At 27.5% G+C, this 24,284-nt stretch overlaps 2 protein-coding genes across 2 annotated transcripts; both read left to right on the forward strand.

Annotated features, from left to right (window-relative positions):
* The first annotated feature begins 114 nt into the window (after window positions 1–114).
* Window positions 115–24,284, forward strand: LOC135928715 (uncharacterized). Its single transcript, XM_065465171.1, has 15 exons — window positions 115–179; window positions 225–381; window positions 428–635; window positions 678–805; window positions 848–1,076; window positions 1,121–1,232; window positions 1,279–1,400; window positions 4,724–4,912; window positions 5,905–6,317; window positions 9,807–9,969; window positions 10,066–10,165; window positions 11,977–12,155; window positions 12,293–12,553; window positions 15,864–15,986; window positions 23,998–24,284. Exons 1-15 carry the CDS (start codon window positions 146–148, stop codon window positions 24,169–24,171), a joined length of 2,592 nt encoding a protein of 863 aa, XP_065321243.1. The 5' UTR covers window positions 115–145; the 3' UTR covers window positions 24,172–24,284.
* LOC135928431 (uncharacterized) lies at window positions 18,327–19,352 on the forward strand. The gene is made up of 2 exons (XM_065464890.1): window positions 18,327–19,271; window positions 19,333–19,352. The coding sequence occupies exon 1, from the start codon at window positions 18,339–18,341 to the stop codon at window positions 19,269–19,271; it is 933 nt and encodes a 310-aa protein (XP_065320962.1). The 5' UTR covers window positions 18,327–18,338; the 3' UTR covers window positions 19,333–19,352.

Genomic DNA, 24,284 nt, shown 5'->3' on the forward strand with positions numbered 1-24,284 from the left:
CCTTAAAAATGTGAAACAAAGTGTTGAAAAGGTAGATATGATTAGTTAATAACTCCCTAACTTTATAAAACAAAGCTGTCAGTAATCAATCATTGATTGAATAGTTTGAGCTTCAGATAATCTTCTAATAAATATGCTGCTTTAAATGAAGTTCATCATATATTTTTTTGTTATATGTGGTATATTTGTTGGTTATAGCTACTTTAATCTTATATTAATTTTAGGTCCTGTAAAATTAGAGAAATTTTACTTAAAATATCTTGAAAATTATCACTCTGTTATATTAAGCCACTACAAAGTTCCAATAGACTCCCAAATACTATCTTTTCGTTTTATTCCTTATTCTGAAACAAATAATTGTCCTACCAAAGATGTCAATATGTATGTATATTTTTTAAACTGTGAATTGATGTATTTTTATCTAAAGCTTTATACAATATAAAAAATATCCTACTATATGGAATAACTATTCTGCCCATAATTTTTGGTATCAAAATTATCAGAAATATTTTTTAAAAACTACTGCCTCATACGATAATTACAACGCATATTCTTTAAATATTCAAAATCCTTTAGTAGGTGTATGGTTTATTGCAGCTTTTTTATCACCAGAAACAATTATGATAAAACAGAAAGTTGCATTAACCTTATCTTTATTGCTAAATCACTTTATATAGGGATTATCTACTAATTGTAGATATGCTTTAAATATATCGCATGCCTGGAATGTCATTAATGTTGTGGAATTGATACCAAATATTATAAATAAACACCAGTTTTTCCCAGATAAAGTCAATTATTTTAAGTATTTATACAATTTCTGTTAATATATTTCTATTCAAAACAGATTTTATGCCCCCAAAATTTCATGGAGATTTCAAATAAATATTACCTTTTTCCCTCAAATTTTAAAAAATGCCAAGGAAATATATTTTTCAATGTCAAAAATATCTTTAATTATAGCTGATCAACCATTTCTAAACTTGCACAATGATCAGAATTTAAATTTTTCAACATTAGAACCATATTCCTGTTCTTATAATGAGACAGACATTTATAGAACTTGCATTTATACTGTTCATTTAACTATTTTTTACAAAATCTTTATAAAATGCTTTAGAAATATTATCCAAAGTCAGATGTTTATTATTATATACTTTTGGTAGTACCAAATGACTTAAATGCCTCAACTCAGTTTTCTTTTACTTTTCAAACTTTAGTAATCATTGAAAGTAATTTTAAAAAAAATATGAACATTTATATATCTTTTAATTATAGCTTGCCTTAATAAAAATGTGAGTGAAAAGGATAAGAATAGCAAAAATGATATAAGAACTATCATAAATAAATATAAGATGCCCAAACAAATAGAAATATGTCAAGCTATCGTATTACCTTTGGTAAATATTTATTTCATTTTAAACAATATGGTATAGAGTAAAATATCTCTTGGGACAAATATATTAATCAAACATGCATTTATTTTATAATTAAACATCTATTTTCCTGTGGAATTTATAAACAAACAATTGTAAATTATTGAAGCAAACATAAAAAATTAGATTTAATTCTATTTAATTTATCATTCCAACCCTATTTACTTATATTTCCTTTTTAACATGGATGTATTAATAATGTACATGGTGTTGGTCAGTCAGTATTGGTGTTGATCAGTTAAATTTTATTCATTACCTGGGCCAATACATAAATAATAATAAAATTAATCCTCATATTTTTTTTAACCCATTGGTTAGGCCTACACAATATAAATGGAATGATTTCAGTACATATATTTGATTGTAATTTTTCCAAATAAATTATTTTATTATTTATATTTGTACAAATTAGGGATGTACCGATATTTTTTATCAAAACGGATCAGGCCCATATTTCACCCTTTTTGAAATATAAGTTATCTCCCACTATTATAATCCGATATGATATAAAATGACGTCTTTAACAAAAATAAAATGTTATAAAATTTTAAAAAAAGTTATATCTAAAATCATTTATTTTTATAAATAAAATCGAAATCCAATTTTATGTATATTTTTTTAATAATAATTAATTAATAAATATTCTGCCATATTGTTATTTTTTTTTGCGCATTCTGTTTATAAAAGTGTGGGATAATCTCTTCAAAATCTGTTTTAATTAAATTGGTGATATTGAAAGTTACCATCTCCACATGCTGACCTCAGATAAATTGGAAATTTTGGTAATTCTAAAAAGAAATCTTTGATATATTATTTTTTTTTCAAATTTCATAATATATTTGTTTATTAATTATTATGTATATAGATTAATGTTATTACTTATTATTAGACCTCGGCTCACGCCTACGCCGCCGGTAATTTTATTCACGCCGGAAAAGCCGCCGATTGAGATTAGCAACGCAAGCCAGCTCGCCGCCGATTTTTTTTATGGCGGCAGCGCGGCGTGTATATGTTTAATTATATTTATATATTAAATGTTATTTTGAATATTAAATTGTTATTATTTAAATTTGAATTTAATAAAATGAAAATATGAATTGTAATCTATATCTATATATAATAGAATAGAATAGTGTATATCATTTACATTCATTCCTACATCATATTTCATTTCCACAAACAATACATATATTTTTATGGACTTGCATGTTTTAAACTACCCTATATTCAATTATGAAATAACAACTCTCTCTACTAATCATAAATCAAGTTATGTCTGGAGGTATTTTGGAAATCTTATTTTGTAGAATGAAATAAGAAAAGCACAATAATGCCTGATTATAATTATTGTGAACCTAGCTTAAAATTGGGGAAACAATGATGAGGAAAATTCGAATAAACACAATCCATTTTCACAGTAATTTATTTTAATTTTAGACTTATATTTATATATAATTTATTTTACTTATGAAATAAAAATTTTTAGTAAAAATATAAGTACAAGTAACCTTTCTCGGCACTCAGTAAATGTTAATAAAATATCAGAAAAATTAATAATAATAAATCCAATTAAAAGTCTAAAAATGTTTTTAAACCCAACACCAAGATGTAGCAACAATATAAAAGATAAAAAATGGCTCTTAGGTTAGTATTAAATATATAACTGGTTTATTAAATTACATTTATTAAGCTTTATTTTGAAACAGATTTCAAAATCTAAAAATTGTTTCAGAATATTTAAATTCGAATTCTACAACATTATTGCAATTTTCAATTAAACATTTAAAACTTTTAGAGCATAGAAATGCAAAGAGTTAGATTTAAGTTGAAGATAATGGGCAAACATCCAGTTTTTATATAGATAAAATAGCTCGTAAACATTCCCTTCCAAGCAACTATTATAACACATTAGTAATCTAGAACAAGAATGTCATATTTTTCTCAGCCAACATAATATCCCAGAAGAGGATGCATTAACCTTTTGGAAGAAAAAGCGACTGGAACTTCATAGGATTGCTAATTTAGCTAGGACGATTCTGTATATATCTGCAACCACTACACCTAGCGAAAGTATTTTTTTCATTACTGGATTAATTGCAAAAAGGACTTCTTTACGAATCTTGATAAAGTACTATTTATTCATGACAATTATAATTTTGATAAATCTGAATTCTGATTTATTATATTTCATACTTTATATTTTGCTTGCAACAAAATTATATTTTAATTTGTTATAATAAAAATCAATAGAATATTACAAATATATCGCGCAGCCGCCACCGACAATTTAGTAGGCGGCGGCGAAATCAGCGCGCCGCCGAACGCTGATGAAAAAATTAAATGCCGCGGCCGTCGATTGAGACATCGGCGCACAGGTCTACTTATTATATAAAAGTGATTTAACAATAAAAATATTTTATATGCTTTTAGAATTGCAATTGAATTGAATTGAATATAAACTATAACTGATCATTGTAATATATTTAATGACATAAGTTATAGTATAGTTAAATTATAGATGTTATATTAATAAAAAGTATACTAAAAACCCATTGGTATCTTTACAGAATACAAAATTAGATATGATATCGGGTCGGTAATTGGCCGATATCAATTTAATATCTCGAATATCGAACCATTATTCGAATATTTAAAAATAAAGTTTTCAAAAGTCAAAAAACTATTATTTAATATTTTTAAATGATAATTTGATTTGGAAAATTAAAATAAATAAAGTTACACATGTGTAATAATGCGAATAAGTTTTGAATAATTGAATTTAATAATAAAAAGACTATTACACAAATAATATAATTCTCATTATTTGAATAGAAAATACAGATAACCAATAATTGGTTTTAGGCCTAGCCAACATTGAGTCTACCTTTTTCCCAATAAATTACACATGTTAAATATACTAATTGATATCAGTATTAGTTATATCTGTATCAGTTAAATAGAAAATGGTATCGATGCATTTCTTCTCCTTAATTATAGATTATAAAACTAAATATATATTCCTTTTGGACATTTAAATTTTTAAAAGATTGTACTTTAAAATATGTACAGTATATATTTCATATGATTTGGTAAATAAGAGGGGAGGGGGGGGGGGGGGGTAAATTATGTGAAAGCATACATTGTTATTACTTTAAAAAATTGATCGAGGCTTATGTCTTGAACTTGTGAGCCGATAACAAAATCAGTTATGTCAAACGATTAATTTTTACCATGGCACTCAACAGTAGATTTAGTTAGTATTTAAAAATAATTAAATTCGATAATAGGATAGATTTCATCTCCCGCAATATTTTACCGACGGCTTTTACATTCAATGGACATTTTTTCACATCAATACATTTTCCTTGGAACCTAGTCATAGCGCCGATTCTATTTTAATGCCATTTTATTTGGAAGATTATATCGATAACGGGTTAACATTGGTAGTCACGTTGTATCTCGATATTATCCCACGTGTAAGCTAATTATTGTAGAAAAATAAAAAATTTATATATTAATTTTTTAATCTATTTTGTATTAAGTACATTATGTTTTTGAAAAAAATTCATCATGTGGTTGAAAAATTAAACTGTGTGACTTTAAAAAAAACAATCATTTATTTTTTTAGACTTGTATTTTTTACAGTGAGGTTTTATAGAGAATTGGACCGAAAACACTTGATTTATATTGGTTTATCCTGTTTGTGAAAAGGAACAATAGAAAATTCAAATTAAACCTGAGCGAAGCATTGCAAATCATAGAATTTCTGAGGCCCACAATAAAATACGCGAATCGCGGTAAAAAGTTATATAGTTTGTAGGTCTGTGAACCCAAATTAGGGTTTCGTAATTTAAAATTAATTAGTTGGGCATTTTGAGGCTGCAGATCAAGCAGTAACCGATTTATGGACCGCTCATCGAACCTAATGCGGGTTCCGACTCCTTCCAGAAAATTGGCTTCGATTAAGTTCCTGTTATCAAAATTTCTGCTAGATAGAATTTGAAATTCCTGAACCCTATTTTCGAGTTTGCAGCTCTTTTTTTGATCACATGGTGCCCTTTTTCAAAAAAAAAATGTCTTTTTGTAATTTAAAATCACATTGATAATTTTATTGATTTTTTACATAAATCTACGTTTTCTCAGGCAATCGAATGTGTGCATTTGTTAACGAATACATATAGGCTAATAAAGAGTCTAATTTTAAAATGCCATTTTTACCTATAAATAATTACAAATGTGTTCTTTTGACTACAAAGTTTTTATGAAATATTAATTTATTTTCTTTTATAGGTTATTTTGGTATTTTTTTTATTATCTTAAGAATAAATATAAGATATCGGAAATTCCAGCTTTAAAAAAAATGGTCTTAGCTAATAACCTTAAAAGTAGGATAAAAAAATAATTAGCTTGGTTAAAGGAAACAGTTCATTTTAATAAAAATTGATATACTCTATTTTATTTACATAAGAGCGACGATTCTCAAGGCTCTCTCCACACTTCAAACAATAATGAAAAACCTTCCAAAAATCATATATTATTGCTAGCTGCTTGTGTATCCCGCGCTCAAATTCCTAACTTAAATCTTACTACATCCCTTTTTAATAATCATTCCTTACCTTTTGATTTTGAATTGAGTTGTCACGATCTCGATAATACTTTTCCCTTGATAGCTTACCATATTCAAAACCCGTCACTTAATCCATCTTATACCGCGAAAATAAATCTTCCTCAAAGAAGAAACGAACCGGCATTTAATATAAATGAAAATAATCTAAACAATGTTAAAGTGCCTTATCCTATGTCTGGACAATATTTTTTATACGTTCGACCCTTCTGCACATATAATCAAAGAGATGGGCATGACTATAGAATCACCAATTTGTAAGTTAGATTCGCTATCAGAGAGGTATTGATAATCACCATTTTAACCTATACCAATGGCCAATACAATACTCAAAAATTATAGTTAACCTTCATAAATTAAAATATTATTTAGCCTACAAGCTATGATTTTGTTTTATTTCACGTGATTAAAAATATATATTTTAAAAGAATATTAATTTTAAAATTTTTTTTATTAAAATCTATATGTAAAAAACATAAAACTCATTTTAAAAATAGAAGATGTCACCTTAAAGAGAAAAAGAAATTAGATCGGCAGATTTTAAGGGAATTTGCTGGCGGAAATATAATCCCTAATTGGGGTCGCCAGTAATGAGTCTCCTTTTTGTCAAGTACTTTGATGAGATTAAGTGCCTTATTTCCGAACATCCCTAAGCAGGCCCATTGTCAGGAATTTGTAGTTGATGAAGGGGGCAATATATTTAAAAATAATACAAATAGGACTCATAAATTTTTTACTATTTTATTTAAACTTTGTAAATGCAAATAATTCTGAATATAAAAAATATAATATAATACGACGATTTATATTTATAAATTTTAACATGTATAAATTAAAAGCTGAATTTTGGGCTATTTTTTTATGAGCTATTAGAATTAACTTCTGTTTTCGTTTGTCTTTAATCGATTATCTGATACTCGATAAAACCCTCTTTGTAGAATGGGGTTTTACATGAAGCTGTTGATACCCCAATGATAGTGTTGTTAAATGCTATTGGGTCTATTTTATTTGCAATAAAAGTATTTGGGTCGGAGGGAATGTATTAAAACAATACAAGGTTATAATCAACGTTAATAAATCTTTCTAAAAAACGTTCAACAAATAATCAATTTCCCATAATAATTTCCTTTTAAAGAACTCCAATTAGAGTCCTTTTCACAATCAAATTTTAATTTGGTATCAACAAAAAAATCATGAAGATTTTTAGGCGTTTTAATAATTCTTGAATATTTTTCGAGGGCCAGATTAAATTTTGATAAAAAAATTTCAGGCTTGATCTTTGTAGAGTCAAATAAATTTAAACATATTTTATTCTTTAATATATTAATTGTAGAATCAAAACGATTTTTAGTATCTATTATATTAGCATCTACTCACTGTACTTATTTAATTGACACAACAGACCAGTGACTTCAACTGAATCAATAGTGGAAACCTCTGAGAAGAGTTCTATTAGAAATATAATACTCCACCAATAGCTTCAAAATTCTTATAAATGTTATGAAGTATTTCTAAATGACCAGTCATCTCTGGTCTAAAATTCTCTTAAGTGTATGACCTTATATATACAGGATAGTTAAAATGCCTAAAAATATTGTACAATGCGTTTGCTAAATTTAAAAAATAAAAAATTACAGGAATATTTTGATACCAATTATTAACAACAAGATGCAACTTATAATTGAAGCAATGTATATAGGCACCTTTATTTCAACAAGGTCGGTACTTCTCCATTTCTACCAGACATCATTTGCACCATCATACGTCTGGCTTATATTAGATAAACTAATCTTAAAATCATTAAGTTGTTTTACAATGCATTTGTTAATGCTTTCAGCAAATTCTTAATCAATTATTTCTATTAAATTTTCTTGAATTTTTCCATAAAAATATACCGAAAATTAAACTCAAATTTTTGAAGCCTGCTTGCATCCTTTGCCTCTTCAGCCTTTAGACAAAAAAGACATTTCGTTTTTGTTATAATTTGTTAAGATCTATTTTAACACCAGTTCCACTTTAATAGATATAACCATTTTGATTTTGAGGCTATGTTTATTGGGCATTTCTTGATATTATTTTTATAATTTCTCATCTCCTTGCTGGATGTATGAAATTGTATTAAAAAGTCCTGAAGAATTGTACTCGAAAAGGGAGCTCGTGTATGCTTAGAAATTGCATTAAATTGATTTCAAATAATATCTACTACACTTAACTTAATAGTTACCAAAATTATCGATATTTCCTTGCTTCTTTATATTACAATAACATTTTTTACAGGTAAAGCAAATGGCAGCATCAGCTTCATTACTGTATTTCAACCAGTCTAGACTTTATTCCTGTCTTTTGAAACATTTAATTGGAATTAAATTTAAAAAAAATTTAATCGATAAAAAAGATAGAAGATGCTGTTAATTTATTTTTCTGAAGGGCCTTTCCTCGACCTTTAATCCAAATATTACCTCCTCAATAAATCAAAATAGTGATTAATATCAACAATCCACATTTCAACTAAGGTTAGGTTCTGAATGGTTCGAGGTTATCTCTAGCTCCAACCTTGGTTTGCTTCTTTCAAACCAAGAACTTCTGATAGGAATAGGCCTTCTTTTAGACTGTGATATTGTCACATCCTCGTATTGCAAACTGTCAGCCCCTATCTACAGCCTATGCCATCACACTCCATATCATCAAGCAATAAATTCTATTATTGCTAAAACTCTCCGCTCAGTCAATATTCCATCAACCCCTTAACCCGTGAGACTTAATTTATGAGACAACATTAGGCTTGACATAATTACACTCATTCCATAGAGCAGCGCATGGGATTATACATGCGTCTATCTTTTTGAGCCATCCTTTATCTCCAATTCTCTGGTTAGAGCGGAAATTAGAAAAATTAATAAATATATTAACATTCCTAATATCACTTTAATCCTCACTGTTTCTGACGCAATCGGTCTTTTGGATCCCGAGCCCGGGATTTCTTCAAAGCACCCGGCCAAAAGATGCGCTTAATTTCGGGTGATCCTCTGGAAGGTTTTTACACGTCAACGAGTTTTAATCGAAATATGTAGGTCACATAGTATATCAATCCCCTGTGCCATTACCTAGAGGCACCTTTTCATGTTTTTTTGAAAAATAAAAATATATTTCTTTTTTTAAAATATATTTTATTTTGATATAGCTTATATTGTATCTTATTTAATAAATTGTAATCGTTTTTAAATTAAAATGACAAAAAATATAAATTATTATATTGATAAATTATATCTTCTCTTTATTTTCCCCAATATACTCCATTGTTAATCTCTTGGTATCGGCATTGGCTAAAAAAAGAGTGGCATGAGAATATCTCTGACTATCATTTAATATTTTTGATTTAATTCATGTTTTGCTATATACTTATCAGAGACCTGTAGACCTGGGTCGGAACAGGCCGAAAAAAATTATGTGATCTTTAAAATTCGGGCCATTGAATCAATTTAAACTTTTTTTAAAAATTTTATCTAAATAATCAATTTAAGAATCATGGATCTTTTATTCTTTAAATTCCTTTTAAAATAATTGTAGAATATAGTAAATATTATTCAAATAAACGACATTTTAAAAATTTCGGGCCGGGCCTTCAAATGATCAAAAATGAAAATCCAGAGCCTGGTCTAATATTTTGATCTCTCCATATCTCTGATACTTTTCTAACTTTAAAAAAATATTTTTAATATTCATATCACCTTTTTTTAAAAAAATAGTGACGAATGTTTTAATCACACCGAATACAACGCGTTCATAACTTTTAACATTAAACTAGAACCGTGTATTTCTATAGAAGGGGAGAAAAAAATCAATAGTATTGAAAAAGGATCTAATATAACTACCATATTGAAAATGGACCACGCGAAATCATCCGATGAGGTAATTATAAATATTATTTTCTTTTTGAACGGAGTAAAAAAAAATATTAATAAATGTTTATAATAAATTATATTTTTTTATTTAATTTTAAAATAGCGAAAATTTTCGCCTAATATATGTGGAGGGCTTAGAAAAGGAAAATGTCAAATAACAGCTCAACAAAGTTTATTCATAACGGGGTGTCAATGTCTAGCTGGTATATTAAGATTATTTTATCCTTTTCGTAAATTATTTAAACTTATAAATAAGTCTATCCCATCTCAGCTTACATTAATTTTTCAAATTCAATAATAATTATTGATCTCTTTTAAAAAAATTAGAATCATAATTATTTTTAATGATAATTTAAAGGGGAAATATATATAGAATTTGATTTTTATAAATAATAAGGAAAATAAAATTAATTTTCACTTTATGCATGGATATTCGCGCTCACCACGCTATGATCACCAAAATATCCGTTCGTGTTAATTCTTCTAACCTATTTTTTTAAATTAACAATGTCTCCTTTTTTTAAAACGTTTACATTATAATTTTATTAATTTATAGCCTTTTTAAATTTTATTTTCATCAAATAGGTAAAGGTGAGGCGACAAATGTTCACATTGGTGAGATCATTATTAACTCATATAAGAGGGAAAATTATGGAAGATAGAAAATTAAATTAGCCATATGTCCACTATTAGAGATATATACAGAAGTAAAAAAATAAATACCGTGGTTTTTGAGCCTACTCAAAATAAAGGACATATAAAAAGACTAAATTAAAAAATAAGAGGGTACGAAAAATAGTCTTGAAATCGTCATGCCTTTTTAGAAATATACTTTGATTGAATTCCTGCAATTGAGTATCTATATCAAACTACTTACAAAAATTACCTTCAATACTCTATTTGAAATTTAATTTACTGTTATTTCATATAGCTCATCTTTAACAACATTACACAAGAAAAAAGAATTAAATACGTAATTAAACAAAAGTGCAATATGGCACACAATCGGCAATAAATCTAAACTTTATTTCAATTTTGGGAGGGTAAGAACATAAGCAGTAACCTTCTATGATTTCTTATAAAGAGCCGTTAAGTTTCAATATATTATAATAGTTGAGGGTTGCAGGAGAGGCAAAAGGTCTAGTATATGTGTTCTATTTATAAATAATATAATAATTATTGTTAAATATCAATATATCATCAATTAAGTACTGATACCATGAAATTTTATCAAAAAATGAAGAAAATCACCTTCTAGTAAGATGGGCCTCCTTATTAAATCCCTATAAACCTTAAAGTAATCCCTAATTTTAATCCTATTGAAACATTTGAGGTTTACTAAAACGAAGTAGAAATCAGTGGCCTAGAACAGGGTCCTTTAAAGTAAATTAGAGTTTATATGGAAATCGATATCTCAGAATTGTGCCAGAATCTTATTATTTCATTTCCACAAAAAATTGCCCCAGTTATAATGGCAAAGGCAGATGTAACACTGTTTCAATGTAGCTGATCATAAATAATGATATTATAGCATAATAGGGTGATAATTTTGAATAGGATTACATATTTTAAATCATATATTTTAATAATTAATAATTTGAATATAATTATTAATATTAAATTTGATATTTTATAATAATAAAGTTTTTGAATTTTTTTTAATAAGCTAAAATAATAAGAGTGGTGGAATATCATTTAAACGGGGTAGTATATATTAGGGTTCTACATCGGGTCTGATTTAGCCCGGCTCTATTTTTTTTAAATAATTTGCCCTATATTATTTATTCCACCATGCCTGATCCAAAATATATATTATATGTCCAGCCCAAATTTATTAGGAAATTAGCATTATTAAAAAATTTTTTTTAATAAATCCATAATAATGCTTAGCCCGATCCTGCTTAATCCAAAAAAATAATTTGAAAATTCAGTCCGACGCCCTATTAATTGGATAACCTTTCTTATAGACCTCTATTACATATTATTTTCAAAATTAAAAAAACTATTTAATTAGGCTGGAAAGGCGTAGCATGCTCTGACGGCACTAGAGCTCTGAGTAAGACTAGACAAATTATAAACCTCATATTACTAACTTTTAGTAACTTCATGTTTCTCCCTGCTATCTATTATTCGCTATCAATCCGATTCTATTCCGAATCTGCCGTTTACATGTTAAATATGATGTCATCCATGGTAATTTATAGGAATTGTATGCAATAAAATGAAGCATCGAAATATATTTTTAAAAATTAAATTATATGTTCCACCATTAGCAAACATATAATGAAATTCGATCTATTTTAAAATAAAATATTTTTTATCGATTGAAGTTTTACCATGCTTGTGATGAAGAGGTCATAAAGTTTTGTCTTTTACCCTATGAAGTGTTGCAATACATGGATTTCTATACCTCAATCCTTTCCACAATCGTTACTGTTCACGCTATATCCACCCTAGACATAGGAATTATATCCCTTTTAAATTTATTGTTCGCTATTGTAACCGCCTTCTTGGTTCAACTTAATAGACTTGGACTTTGGACATTTTTAGGACCCCTCATCGTTTCTTGCTTTATACTTTTGGCTTCGTGGGTACGCAATTATTATATAAATATTATTTTTATATTTAAAACTTTATCTAACATTTCAAATCCATTAAGCTATGTTTTTTTCCTATAACTATTTACCACCTAGTTTTATGGTCAACTCTAAATATCTAACTTCACTCATATTATCATTATTAACCTTAATATCGTTTTATTTCAGATCCTCTTTTTATCTGTGTCTTTTGTTGGATTTATAATTAGCATATACAGCATAATCACTGGTGATTTAACAGCTGATCGAGTTTATAAAAAAAATAATGAGATCAATATTGTTTTATGAATATTAATCGACAAATTATTTAAGGCCAAATTGATCAAAGAATTTATACGTTCTATAAAATCGCTAGCTATTATACCGCACACTTACAATAAATCCATCTTTCTTTTTAATAGAACTGTGCCGGTCCACAAATTTTGCTTCAATCCTATCCAATATTCTCCTTTTTCATACAAACTATATTTGATAACTGATGCCCATCCGATATGCAGATTAATTTTTATTCCATCAATCTTTGAACAAATGTCATAAGATATTTTCTATGCAAAAGAATATTTAGTTGCAAACTATCGATAACAAGAAACACTTTAAATTTTCCGTTCTCATACCTAGTGTAGGTCAAGGGTCCGGTCCTATCGGTCTTAGACCGGACTGGACCGATCTTTTTTGAGCCATAGTCCGAACCGACCTTTTTATTTTTTATGGTCCGGACCGGTCTTTTATTAATATTTATGTTTGCTTTATTATTTAATTCATATTATTTTTTACCTAATTTTTTTTGTATATTTTATTTTATTTTTCTAGTTATTGTAGTTTTTGTAAATTTTTTGTTCATTTTTATTTTGCAATATGAAAACCATAAGTTTTTCTAAGAAGCATTTTACTTATCCCGATAAACAAGAATTAAATCAGGTAAAAACAAAATTATTTTTAAAATACAAAAAAAATGAAAGTCCAGTCCTGAATCGACCTTTTTATTTAGGACCACGGTCTGGATCCATCTTTTTTAAACGACCATGATCTGGTCCGAGCACATCGGTCCGGTCCAAATACCGGACAATGACCTTTACTACTCATAGCCAACGCGATATATAGTGCATGATCACAAATGATTTTGTAAATTTTGTTTGTTTAATCCCCAAAAATTAATCATTTTGAAATATGGGCATTATTTATTGCTGATTGTGACCATAGACCTTCATGAGACTTGTTAATCAAACCCGGTCCAAGCCCTCGGAATCTTTAGGCCCGGTTAATATAATATTTAAAAAATTCCTAAGTCCATAATAAGTTTCAAAAAATTTTCCCAAGTCCATATCCAAAAATTTAATTTAATGTATTTCATGTAAATAAACAATATTTAAATATATTTAGACAATTATTTTGCTTAAAGTAATGGTTTGTTATTATTCAAAAGAAAAAAATGCAATATTTTTTTATGATAACAACTGTTTAAAATATACTATTTAAATATTTTAGCTCAAGCCCATTAAAAAAATTCAAAAACCGGCCTATTCTAGGCCCACTGGGAAATAAATATTAGACACATGAAGGTCTCTGATTGTGACTCATTAAATATTTTTGAATCCTTTTTTAGTTGAAAAAAAATATTTTTCTTTTACACAATTCAATTATAAATAAATTGAATTTTTGTTCATTTTTTATTATTAGGAAATTATGTATAAAATAATTAAATAAAACAATGATTATACCTAGGGGTGTGCCGACACCATTTTTTGGAGGCCGATCCGATATTAATTGATATTGGCCGATTACCGATCCGATATCATATCTGATTTTATATTCTGTAAACATACAAGTCGTTTTAATTTTTAATGCATCTACTCATCTCATGCTTTTTAATAGTATAACATCTATAATTTAACTATATCATAACATAAGTCATTTAAGTATAGTATAATGATCAGTTATAGTTTATATTTATGAATCTAAAGGTATAGAAAATATTTTTATTAATAAATCAATTATTTATACATCAATCAATTTACATAACAAATAATAAATAAATATATTATGAAATTTGAAATAAACTTTTCTAGATTATGATGTCATTTTACCGGACGGAAAATTTTATAATATCGGCAGATGACCGATATTTAAAAAGGGTTTGATATCGATCCGATCGGATGAAAATATTGGTATGTCTCTAATGATATCGGATCGGTTTTTTCAAAATATCGGCCTGATCTGGTTTTTCTAAACAGTAATTGTCCGCACATCCCTACTATTTATACTATAGATACTTATCTAATACGATTAAATTTTATTTAATCAACCGCCTTCACTACTTAACGGTTTTATGTGGCTCCATCTCGCCTTCCTTCCCTTCCTCTCGGGTCTATTTATTTATTTCTGTTTTTTATGACTTAGATCTTGAGATCAAACTTGAGCCATCTGTCATGAATGTTTTGATCTTACATTTCAATGAAAATGGTATCATTTGCATTTTTTTTGCCCTTGTCTTTAATATTTCATATTTTCACACACATTTCTATCTTTAATATCCTCATACACTTATTTTTAGTTCATCATCAACCTGCATCGTTATATGTCTCATTTTTTACAGTATATATATTTTTTTTCTTCTCCTTGACTCAACAGTTTCTTACACAATCAAGGTTTCATTCTCCATATGTTTATTAGGCGCCTCAGTAAACCTTTTTTGCCCTCATCTCATTATCAATCAAATTTCATCTCTCGTTAATGTTAAGCCAATTGAATTTCGCTTTAACTTAACAGCACATGCCTCTGCAGATTTATATGAATGGAGGAGATATTTGATTTGATATTTCTTTTAAAGAATAGAAATTAAAAAATAATTTGTGATTAAAAATGTGAGGTATGTTTTCTTCAAAAACATTTTCTGATGAAAACAAGGTGCCTCCGATTTACAGATTAATTAGCCCCATTTAGTCTTATAATCAAACTTCAGATACCCCGCCACCCTTTTTTAACATCTAACTATTAAGATAGCTGTAACTTTAATTGCTAACTTTATATATTACATATATTAATTCCTTCTACTAGACCACTATATAATCTATCTTTTCCTTTTACCCTTAGCTCATCATAGGGGAATAAGCTCAAATATTTAGATATCATATCCTAACCTAATGCCCATATTTAACTCTTAAAAGATCTTGGAAAATTATCTAGAAAACTTAAGTCAAATTTATCAGGTAATATCTTTTGAAATATTATTTCTTTAAAAAATAAATGAGTAAATATATTTAATATCAATCTATTTAAAAATATTTATTTAATATATTATCTATAGATATGGCGAAGCTACGCAACTAAAAAATTATTCCCTCCTAAAAATGTTTTATTAAAACACATTATACCAGGAATAATGGTGGCGTTTATAGGATTATTGGTTTTTGCATTTGCTCAAACAGAAGTAATGATATTTATGGGGGACAAAATATATATTTTTTAATCAGTATTTCAAACATTTAGAAATAATTACCGACTACTATTATTACCAAAAGCTATTATATATATATTTTAAAAAAATGCCACATCCCTGGGAGGAATTAAGGATAAGAAATTAGAGTTAGAATTCTCTAATAATGTCCTTTGGCGGAATTTAGATCTACGGTATCGGAAATATTTTTATTGCATTTAATAAATTGATAGGTCTGATTACATATAAATTTATTACACTAGAAGACTGACAATCAATTCAGTAAAACGAGAAAAATACCTTCTATTTTTTAAATATATTTTTTTTTATAAAATAGAACCTTAATATCGCTAGTTTTTACAACTTGACGGGGCTCAGTTTTTTATAAAAAAAATAAGAAAGAAAGATGTTCTTATAAATAATATATATTTTAAGTAAACAAAAATATTTAATAGAAAAAGACCCTATATTTTATATTATCAAACGTAAATAAATTGTGAAACACAACTGACTTTATTAATTTCTATGAACTTTACGATTGTCAGTTTATAGAGTGATACTGAACAACAGTGCATTTTAATCGCGACTAAAGGCAATAAATTCTAAGTTATTTATCTGAGCGTAGAGGGATAATATGGGGCATTCCTTATAATGCTATAGCTGAGATAGGATAAAGTCTTCATATGAGACAGGTGTAAGAAAATTGAGAATTTCTGAAACGTTATTACGGTGCAAATCCCGCTAGAATTACTTGGCAGTAAAGTGTTTGGATCTGGGAAGAATTCAAGTAACTAGGTCGACAGGCCATACCATCAGGGGTGGATGGACTGAGGACACTGCAGCCTTTGCGGGAAATTTTATAAAATACCTTATTCATATCTCCAATATTTATTTTTGTGGGCCTTCATCCCCGTTAATCCTAACCTTTGGCCAGATCTTACTATTAGGAGCTTATTATTTAATGATTTTTATTTATAATATTTCATTACTTTTTTTGTTTTTTTAAAGATTATTTTTAGTTAGGCTTATAAGTGCTATTTTGGCAATTAAATTTTAAATATTCAGCAAAAATGATAATTTAATACCCCCACCCCCTTTGTCTATGCCGCTGCTCGATAACATTAACAAATATGTCCATTAAAATTATAAACTTGATATTTTATAATATGAATTTTTTACAAATCGGTTATTTATATTTCATTAATGTTTTTATAACCTTAATCACATTACCGTCGTATTTTGACGTAATTATACCTAAAATTCGATTTGTTCTCCTCAACCGACATCAGTAAAAATGCCTTCAATATTTTGTCAAACCTTTGTCCGCAGTCGATTTCTTATAATTTGCTAAGGTTCTTTCACAATTGACCTGGGTGATTGACAATGTTAGTATACATTCATAAGCTACAAAATAGATTTATATAATAAGTTGTTTGCATATTATATCATTACATAAATACATAGCAGACTGCTTTTACCTATTATCGCACTGAGAGTTTGTTATTGGAATTAAAATATTTTTTCGGGCGGGCTAAAATGTGTTGATAAATAATATTTTAAACTTGAATTTGAAGCGAATTAAACGCCAAATTGTGTTTATAATTAAAGTACTGAAGCGAATTAAACGCTAAACTGCGTTGATAAATAATATTTTAACTGCTGAAAATTACGGCAAATCAAACACTTAGAAGTCTTGTAAATAATAATTTGAGGTTATAAAATCTTATAAAAAATATATATTAATTCGTTTTAAAAAAATATTTATTTTATTTAAAAATCTCGGGAATAAAAGGAGTAAGAACAATTTGAAATTATATAAAAAGGGGAAAAATAAATCCATCACGACTAGTGTTGCGTAATCGGCTAAAAACTACGCCTAAGCCTAATAAGGCTAAGCCTAAAAATCGGCTAAAATATTAGTCAAAAATTCTGCATCGATGCCTAGCATTAATAATTATTTATTTATTTTAGTAAAATAATTTATTTATATTTAATGTTAATATTTTATTATTATAGAATAAAGATTGAAATTAAATATGGACAAGCAATTAATTAAGAAGATTAATATAGTTGATTAATCATTATAAAAAAATGTGTTAAAATTTAATTCAAAATAAAAAATTAAAATACTTACATATTAATTATTTTTAATTTTTCTTAAATAATAAAAAAAAATGTTTAATATAGAATCTTTATTATCCAATAGTAATACTAATTTTTCCAATTTAAATGAAAACTCCCAATCTTCGTCGAGAATTCAAAGACCAAAAAGAATACACAAATTATTGGAATAAAGAAAAAATAGATATAGTTACTAAAATGTTTTCAATGCCAGAAAGAGAACAGATGAAAATTAAAAACATTGCAAAATACGTCGAAATGTCTACAGCATCAGTTCATAAATTTAGACGGGACACATTCCCAGATATAAATGGAGAACCTTTAAAAGAATATAATATTCAAAAAAGAGGAAGTAAAAAGAAAGATTCTTCCATTATTGAAAGAAGTATCATAAGCCTATTAATGGATAATAACACTTTGACTATTCAGGAGATATTGACTATTCAGGAGATAATAGAAAAGTTACCTCCTGGTATTCCAAAAACAAAAACCACAATTAGTAAATATATTAAAAATATTGGTTGGTCTAAAAAAAGGGCTGGCAAGGAGCCTGATAGAAGAAATACTCCCGGGGCTATTAATATTCGTCAAATTTATTGTGCAAAGATCTTAAATATCCCAAGAGAAAATTTATATTTCTTAGATGAGACTGGAATAAACTTGCATGTTGTACCAATCTACGCCTGGGCGCCATACAATGTCCGTCCAATAATAAAAATCCCATCCTCTAAGGGTAAAAATGTAAGTATCCTTTGTACAATCGGAATTGGAGGGGTAATTCATTATAAAATAATAGACGGAGCTTATAATGGGCTATTATTCCGTGATTCTATGACGGAGCTTATTAGTATCCTACCACCAGATGCAATCATTGTAATGGATAATGCATCTATCCATAGAAGCCATCTTATCGATTCGTATAAAGGTAGGATTGAATACCTACCACCTTATTCACCTCAGTTAAATCCCATTGAAAATTTTTTTGGAGTTTTGAAAAATAAATTTAGAGCAATCAATCCCCGCCCTAATTCAAGAGATGAAATTGTTAGGAATATTATTCAACTCTTACACGGATTTATTCCTTATGATTTCACTAACTTTTACAATCACATGCAAAGCTATTTGGAGTTGGGTTATCGCGGGCAACTGATTAATTAGGTAATCTTTATAATCGATTTGTATTAATAATTATAATATTAACTCTTTTAATTTCAAAAAGGTACCAACATCAAATTCGTGTAACAATGGAATATTTTGATAAATTATAATTATATTTTTTATGTATTAATTATTTTATCGAAATTATTATAAAAGTTTATAGTGTTATCATATTTTTATCGAAATAAATGGATATACAAAATAGATTACATTTAAGAAATTCTAAAATATTTTCAAATATTAAAAAGACTTTTTACAAAAAATGATTTAGAATTTTAAATGAAATTTAATCAAATATCTTACTTGAGCATTCTCAAAGAAAATATAAAAAAAAATTCATTTTTCATCACAAATTATATATATGTAACACATTTCTTTTTATAATGATTAATCAACTATTAATCTTCTTAATTAATTGCTTGTCCATATTTAATTTCAATCTTTATTCTATTAAAAATAAAATCTTATTTTGTTTACCACCTTTTAGTATATTTAAACATGTGTATCGTTTCACATCAACAAATAAACATGATATGATTTAGTATTTTTTATTTATATTGTTATATTTTGAAATGAAAATAAATTTATTTTAATAAAATTTATTTATTTGATGTTTTTTTAATAAAAAAAATAATATTGTAAAAATGTAATATTCTTTTTAATATAATTTATTAGTGATTTTCACAATCTTCTTTGTAAATACATCCTTTATTGATTGTAAATTTTATTAGATAAATAAAATCTTTAAGGTGAAATCTTTTATAATTCTTTTTTATCAATTTTGTAAAATTATCTATTTTTTTATTAAATGAGGTGTTTTTTCCTAAATAATTTTTTAAAAATATTTATATTAAACTTTTTTGATGTTATTTTATATGATCTTTTTAAGGATAATATTTTTTAATGTGAGAATTGTCATAATCGTTATTTTTAAAGTTTTTTGAATTTTTTGACGAAAATATGTTAAAATAAGTATTGATAACATGTTTAAAAATAATTTAGTGAAGATGTACCATAGATAAGTGACAATTGTCATAATCGTAGTTTTTTAAGTTTTTTGAATTTTTTGACGTAAATAGGCAAAAATCTGTATTTATAACATGTTTAAATAAAATTTAGTGAAAATGTACCATAGATAAGTGACAATTGTCATAATCGTTATTTTTAAAGTTTTTTGAATTTTTTTGACGTAAATAGGCTAAATAAGTATTGATAACATATTTTCGTCAAAAATAACGATTATGACAATTGTCACATATCTTTGGTACATCTTCACTAAATTTTATTTAAACATGTTATCAATACTTATTTTAACATATTCGTCAAAAAAAATCAGGAAACTTTAAAAATAACGATTATGACAATTGTCACATATCTATGGTACATCTTCACTAAATTTTATTTAAACATATTATCAATACTTATTTTAAGATATTTTCGTCAAAAAAATTCAGGAAACTTTAAAAATAACGATTAGGACAATTGTCACTTATCTATGGTACATCTTCACTAAATTTTATTTAAACATGTTATCAATACTTATTTTATCATATTTTCGTTAAAAAAATTCAAAGAACTTTAAAAATAACGATATGACAATTCTCACATTAAAAAATATTATCCTTAAAAAGATCATATAAAATAACATCAAAAAAGTTTATAAATATTTTTAAAAAATTATTTAGGAAAAAACACCTCATTTAATAAAAAAATAGATAATTTTACAAAATTGATTAAAAAAAATTATAAAAGATTGTTTATTTATCTAATAAAATTTACCAATAAAAGATGTATTTACAAAGAAGATTGTGAAAATCACTAATAAATTATATTAAAAAGAATATTACATTTTTACAATATTATTTTTTTTATTAAAAAAACATCAAATAAATAAATTTTATTAAAATAAATTTATTTTCTTCAAAATATAACAATATAAATAAAAAATATTAAATCATATCATGTTTATTTGTTGATAATAATAAAATATTTACATTAAATATAAATAAAATAAATTATTTTACTAAAATAAATAAATAATAATTAATGCTAGGCATCGATGCAGAATTTTTGACTAATTTATTTTAGCCGATTTTTAGGCTTAGCCTAATTAGACTTAGCCTATTAATAGTCGGCTAAAATTAGCCGATTACGCAACACTAATCACAACGAACCTGGGTTATCCTGAAATAAAGTTTTGCAAGAAAACTTTTATTATAAAATTGGTACCGTGACCAGGATTTCGACGCATAAACGGAGCTTCCCATTCGCTTTCATTATCACCAGCGGTGTTCTTGGTGATTATCTACTAATTTTCGCACTACCTCTTGCACTGAACAAATTAATTATATCCAAGATTTCATAATTAAAAGAAAATCTTAATGAATTATTGATAATAAGGATAAGAAGAAAATATATAAATAACCGAATATCACATGCCTCCACTACCTAGAGCTCAGACTCAAACAAGTTGAACCCTAGTAGCTCCTTTAATTATTTGGGTATGTCCACAATTGACTTGCCGTTGGGATTTGCCCGTTTGACAGAGGGCTCCACTACTGCTACCAGTCTAAACGATACCGACTCCTCAGATTTCATAGGAAGAGGTGTCCCTAGCCTCTTCGGGGTAGGTCAAATCGTCCGGATAGGCCAAGCCCCGTTCCTAGTCCGATTTCTGCTCCTCCATTTCACAGGCCCACGGGGGCATTGACCTTGCAGGTGGTCTTTAGACCGGCATATGTAACAAGCTCGTACTTAATTCCTGACTCTCCTCTGAGAGGATGGCTAGCCCGGGGTAATTCTGACCCTTCATCCATATGATTCGCTAATATGGCTCGGGTTGGCAAAATTCTCATCTAAACGGTCCTTGGGGCCGCATAGTCTAGCGATAAGGATGGTATCCTTTCACCTACAAGACCCTGGAAAATGCTCACACGTATATGTTTCCCGTTAGTTTGTGTAGGCCAGATATCTTTAAATTTGCCCAGCGGAAAACATTTTGTTTTATATTCACAAAAATAATAACTTACTATATTTTCTTTGACCCAAAAGAATTCCTTTTCAAAAAAATTTACAAAATATCTAAAATAAAATTTGAACCAGTTTATTTATACTTTTCCTCTCCCACTCCTTTTCAACAGAATTATTTAACAATATATTTCCACAATTTTTGATTTATGTTAGTTCCAAATTACTCGTTTCCCTCATTTTTTTGGGCTTCATTCCCTTATTAAATTTAACTAAAATTATCTCTCACGCCAAGCTATGATATATTTCTTACATTGTCGGCCTGTACAAATATATATTTTTGTTTTATAACACCAACTAAGACGGGAATCCATAGATGCTTATACTGGGAAAATATCAATATACGTATGAGCATTTTCCCGGGTCGAGTGGATGAAGAGGGCAGAAGGATATCACCCTTATCGCTAGACTATGCGGCCCCGAGATCCGTTAAATGAGGATTTTGCCAACCCGATATTAGCGAATCATAGATGAAGGGCCAGAATTACCCAAACCTAGCCATCCAGAGCCACGTTCGCAGAGGAAAGTCAATAATTCAGTACGAACTTGTTACATGTGCCGGTCTAGGGACCACCCGCAAGGTCAATGCTCCCGTTGGCCTGCGAGACGGAGGAGGAGCAGAAGGCGAACTAGGAATGGGATTTGGCCTATTCGGACGATTTTCCCATCCCTGACGAGGCTAGGGACATCTTTTCCTACGGAATCTAGGAATAGATGTCTTTTAAACTGGTAGCAGTAGTGGAACCCTCTAACAGGCTGTGGACTTAAATCCCAACGGTGGAGAATTAAGAAATCGCCAATTGTGTACATATCAATTGAAGATTTGGAGGAGCTATTAGGGTTCAACTTGTCGGAGTCTGAGTTCTAGGTAGTGATGGCATGTAATGCTAGGTTATTTATATGTTTTTTTCTTATCCTTATTAATAATATTTCATTTTAGAATTTTCTTTTAATTATGAGATTTGATATAATTCGTTTAAGTGCAAAAGAGAGCCCGAAAATTTTCACCATTTCTTAGTTTTAATTTTTACAGTATAATTTCTCAGTTAATTTCTTAGTAGTCTCTTTTAACGTATGGTATCTTTATTAGTCTTAATATTTATGAGTCGCTTTTAATATATGGTAACTATTAATTTTATGATAATTATCTACTTATTTTCTCACTCCCTCTTCACTTTGACATCCCGAATTCTATCTCTTTATTTTGAAATTCCTTTTAAACAAATTTATTAAACTGTAGAAAATTTTAAAAATCATGGACAGGCTGGTTAAATATTTTGAAAACAACACCCATTTGAGATCTTTACCTACTTCAGCTTTGACAATTAAACTAAGACATACATTTAGATTAGATCATATATCTTTTTGTTAAATCCTTTTCTGGCTCCATACTGAAGGAGAACTGAAGATTTTAGAACTAATAAGTATAACAGCCTAATCCTTCTTTTGTTCCGCATGTCTCCTGTACGAGGGGCTACTATTCCCCACGAAGTATCTAGAAATTTGTTTCTGCAACTGAGTTTACGGGTCACGTTCTTCCAACTTAACTTAATAGTTATCCAATTTTTAAAAATATTTTTATTTTAATGGCTTTTTTTTATATTACATTATGATATTTTAATTTTAGAATTAATAATGCATCTTCAATATATATGTATCGAATATACATTTGTAATTCAAATTTTTTTATCTTCCTTAGGACAATTATCCGTATATTCACAGTTTATGGCATATTATGATGTCGATATCAATCTTAATATTATTAACAGAGAAAAAATCACAAAGATTAAAATTGTGTCAAAGCCAAATCTTAAATAATGATAATTCTAATATACCTAGAGAAATTGAAGAGCCCTTGGACTTACTTTCTTGATGTTGTTTATAAATTTATATTTCAATTTTTGGTGATAGTCATTGTCATTCATAATGTTAAATAGTTTACCTTTCGTTTTTAATATATAAAAAAAAAATTATTTTTATGTATGT

This window comes from Gordionus sp. m RMFG-2023, chromosome 4 (genome assembly GCF_954871325.1).
Source record: "Gordionus sp. m RMFG-2023 chromosome 4, tfGorSpeb1-WG-v2, whole genome shotgun sequence".
Lineage (NCBI taxonomy): Eukaryota > Metazoa > Nematomorpha > Gordioida > Chordodea > Parachordodidae > Gordionus > Gordionus sp. m RMFG-2023.

Bases quoted from the DNA above. Each gene is read 5' to 3' on its own strand.
- LOC135928431 (XM_065464890.1), top strand. From the start codon at position 18,339: ATGAAAATTAAAAACATTGCAAAATACGTCGAAATGTCTACAGCATCA.
- LOC135928715 (XM_065465171.1), top strand. From the start codon at position 146: ATGAAGTTCATCATATATTTTTTTGTTATATGTG. The intron at 6,318-9,806 runs GTAAGTTAGATT...TTAAAAAAATAG, and splicing joins GACTATAGAATCACCAATTT to TGACGAATGTTTTAATCACA. The intron at 10,166-11,976 runs GTATATTAAGAT...CTATTTAATTAG, and splicing joins GGGGTGTCAATGTCTAGCTG to GCTGGAAAGGCGTAGCATGC.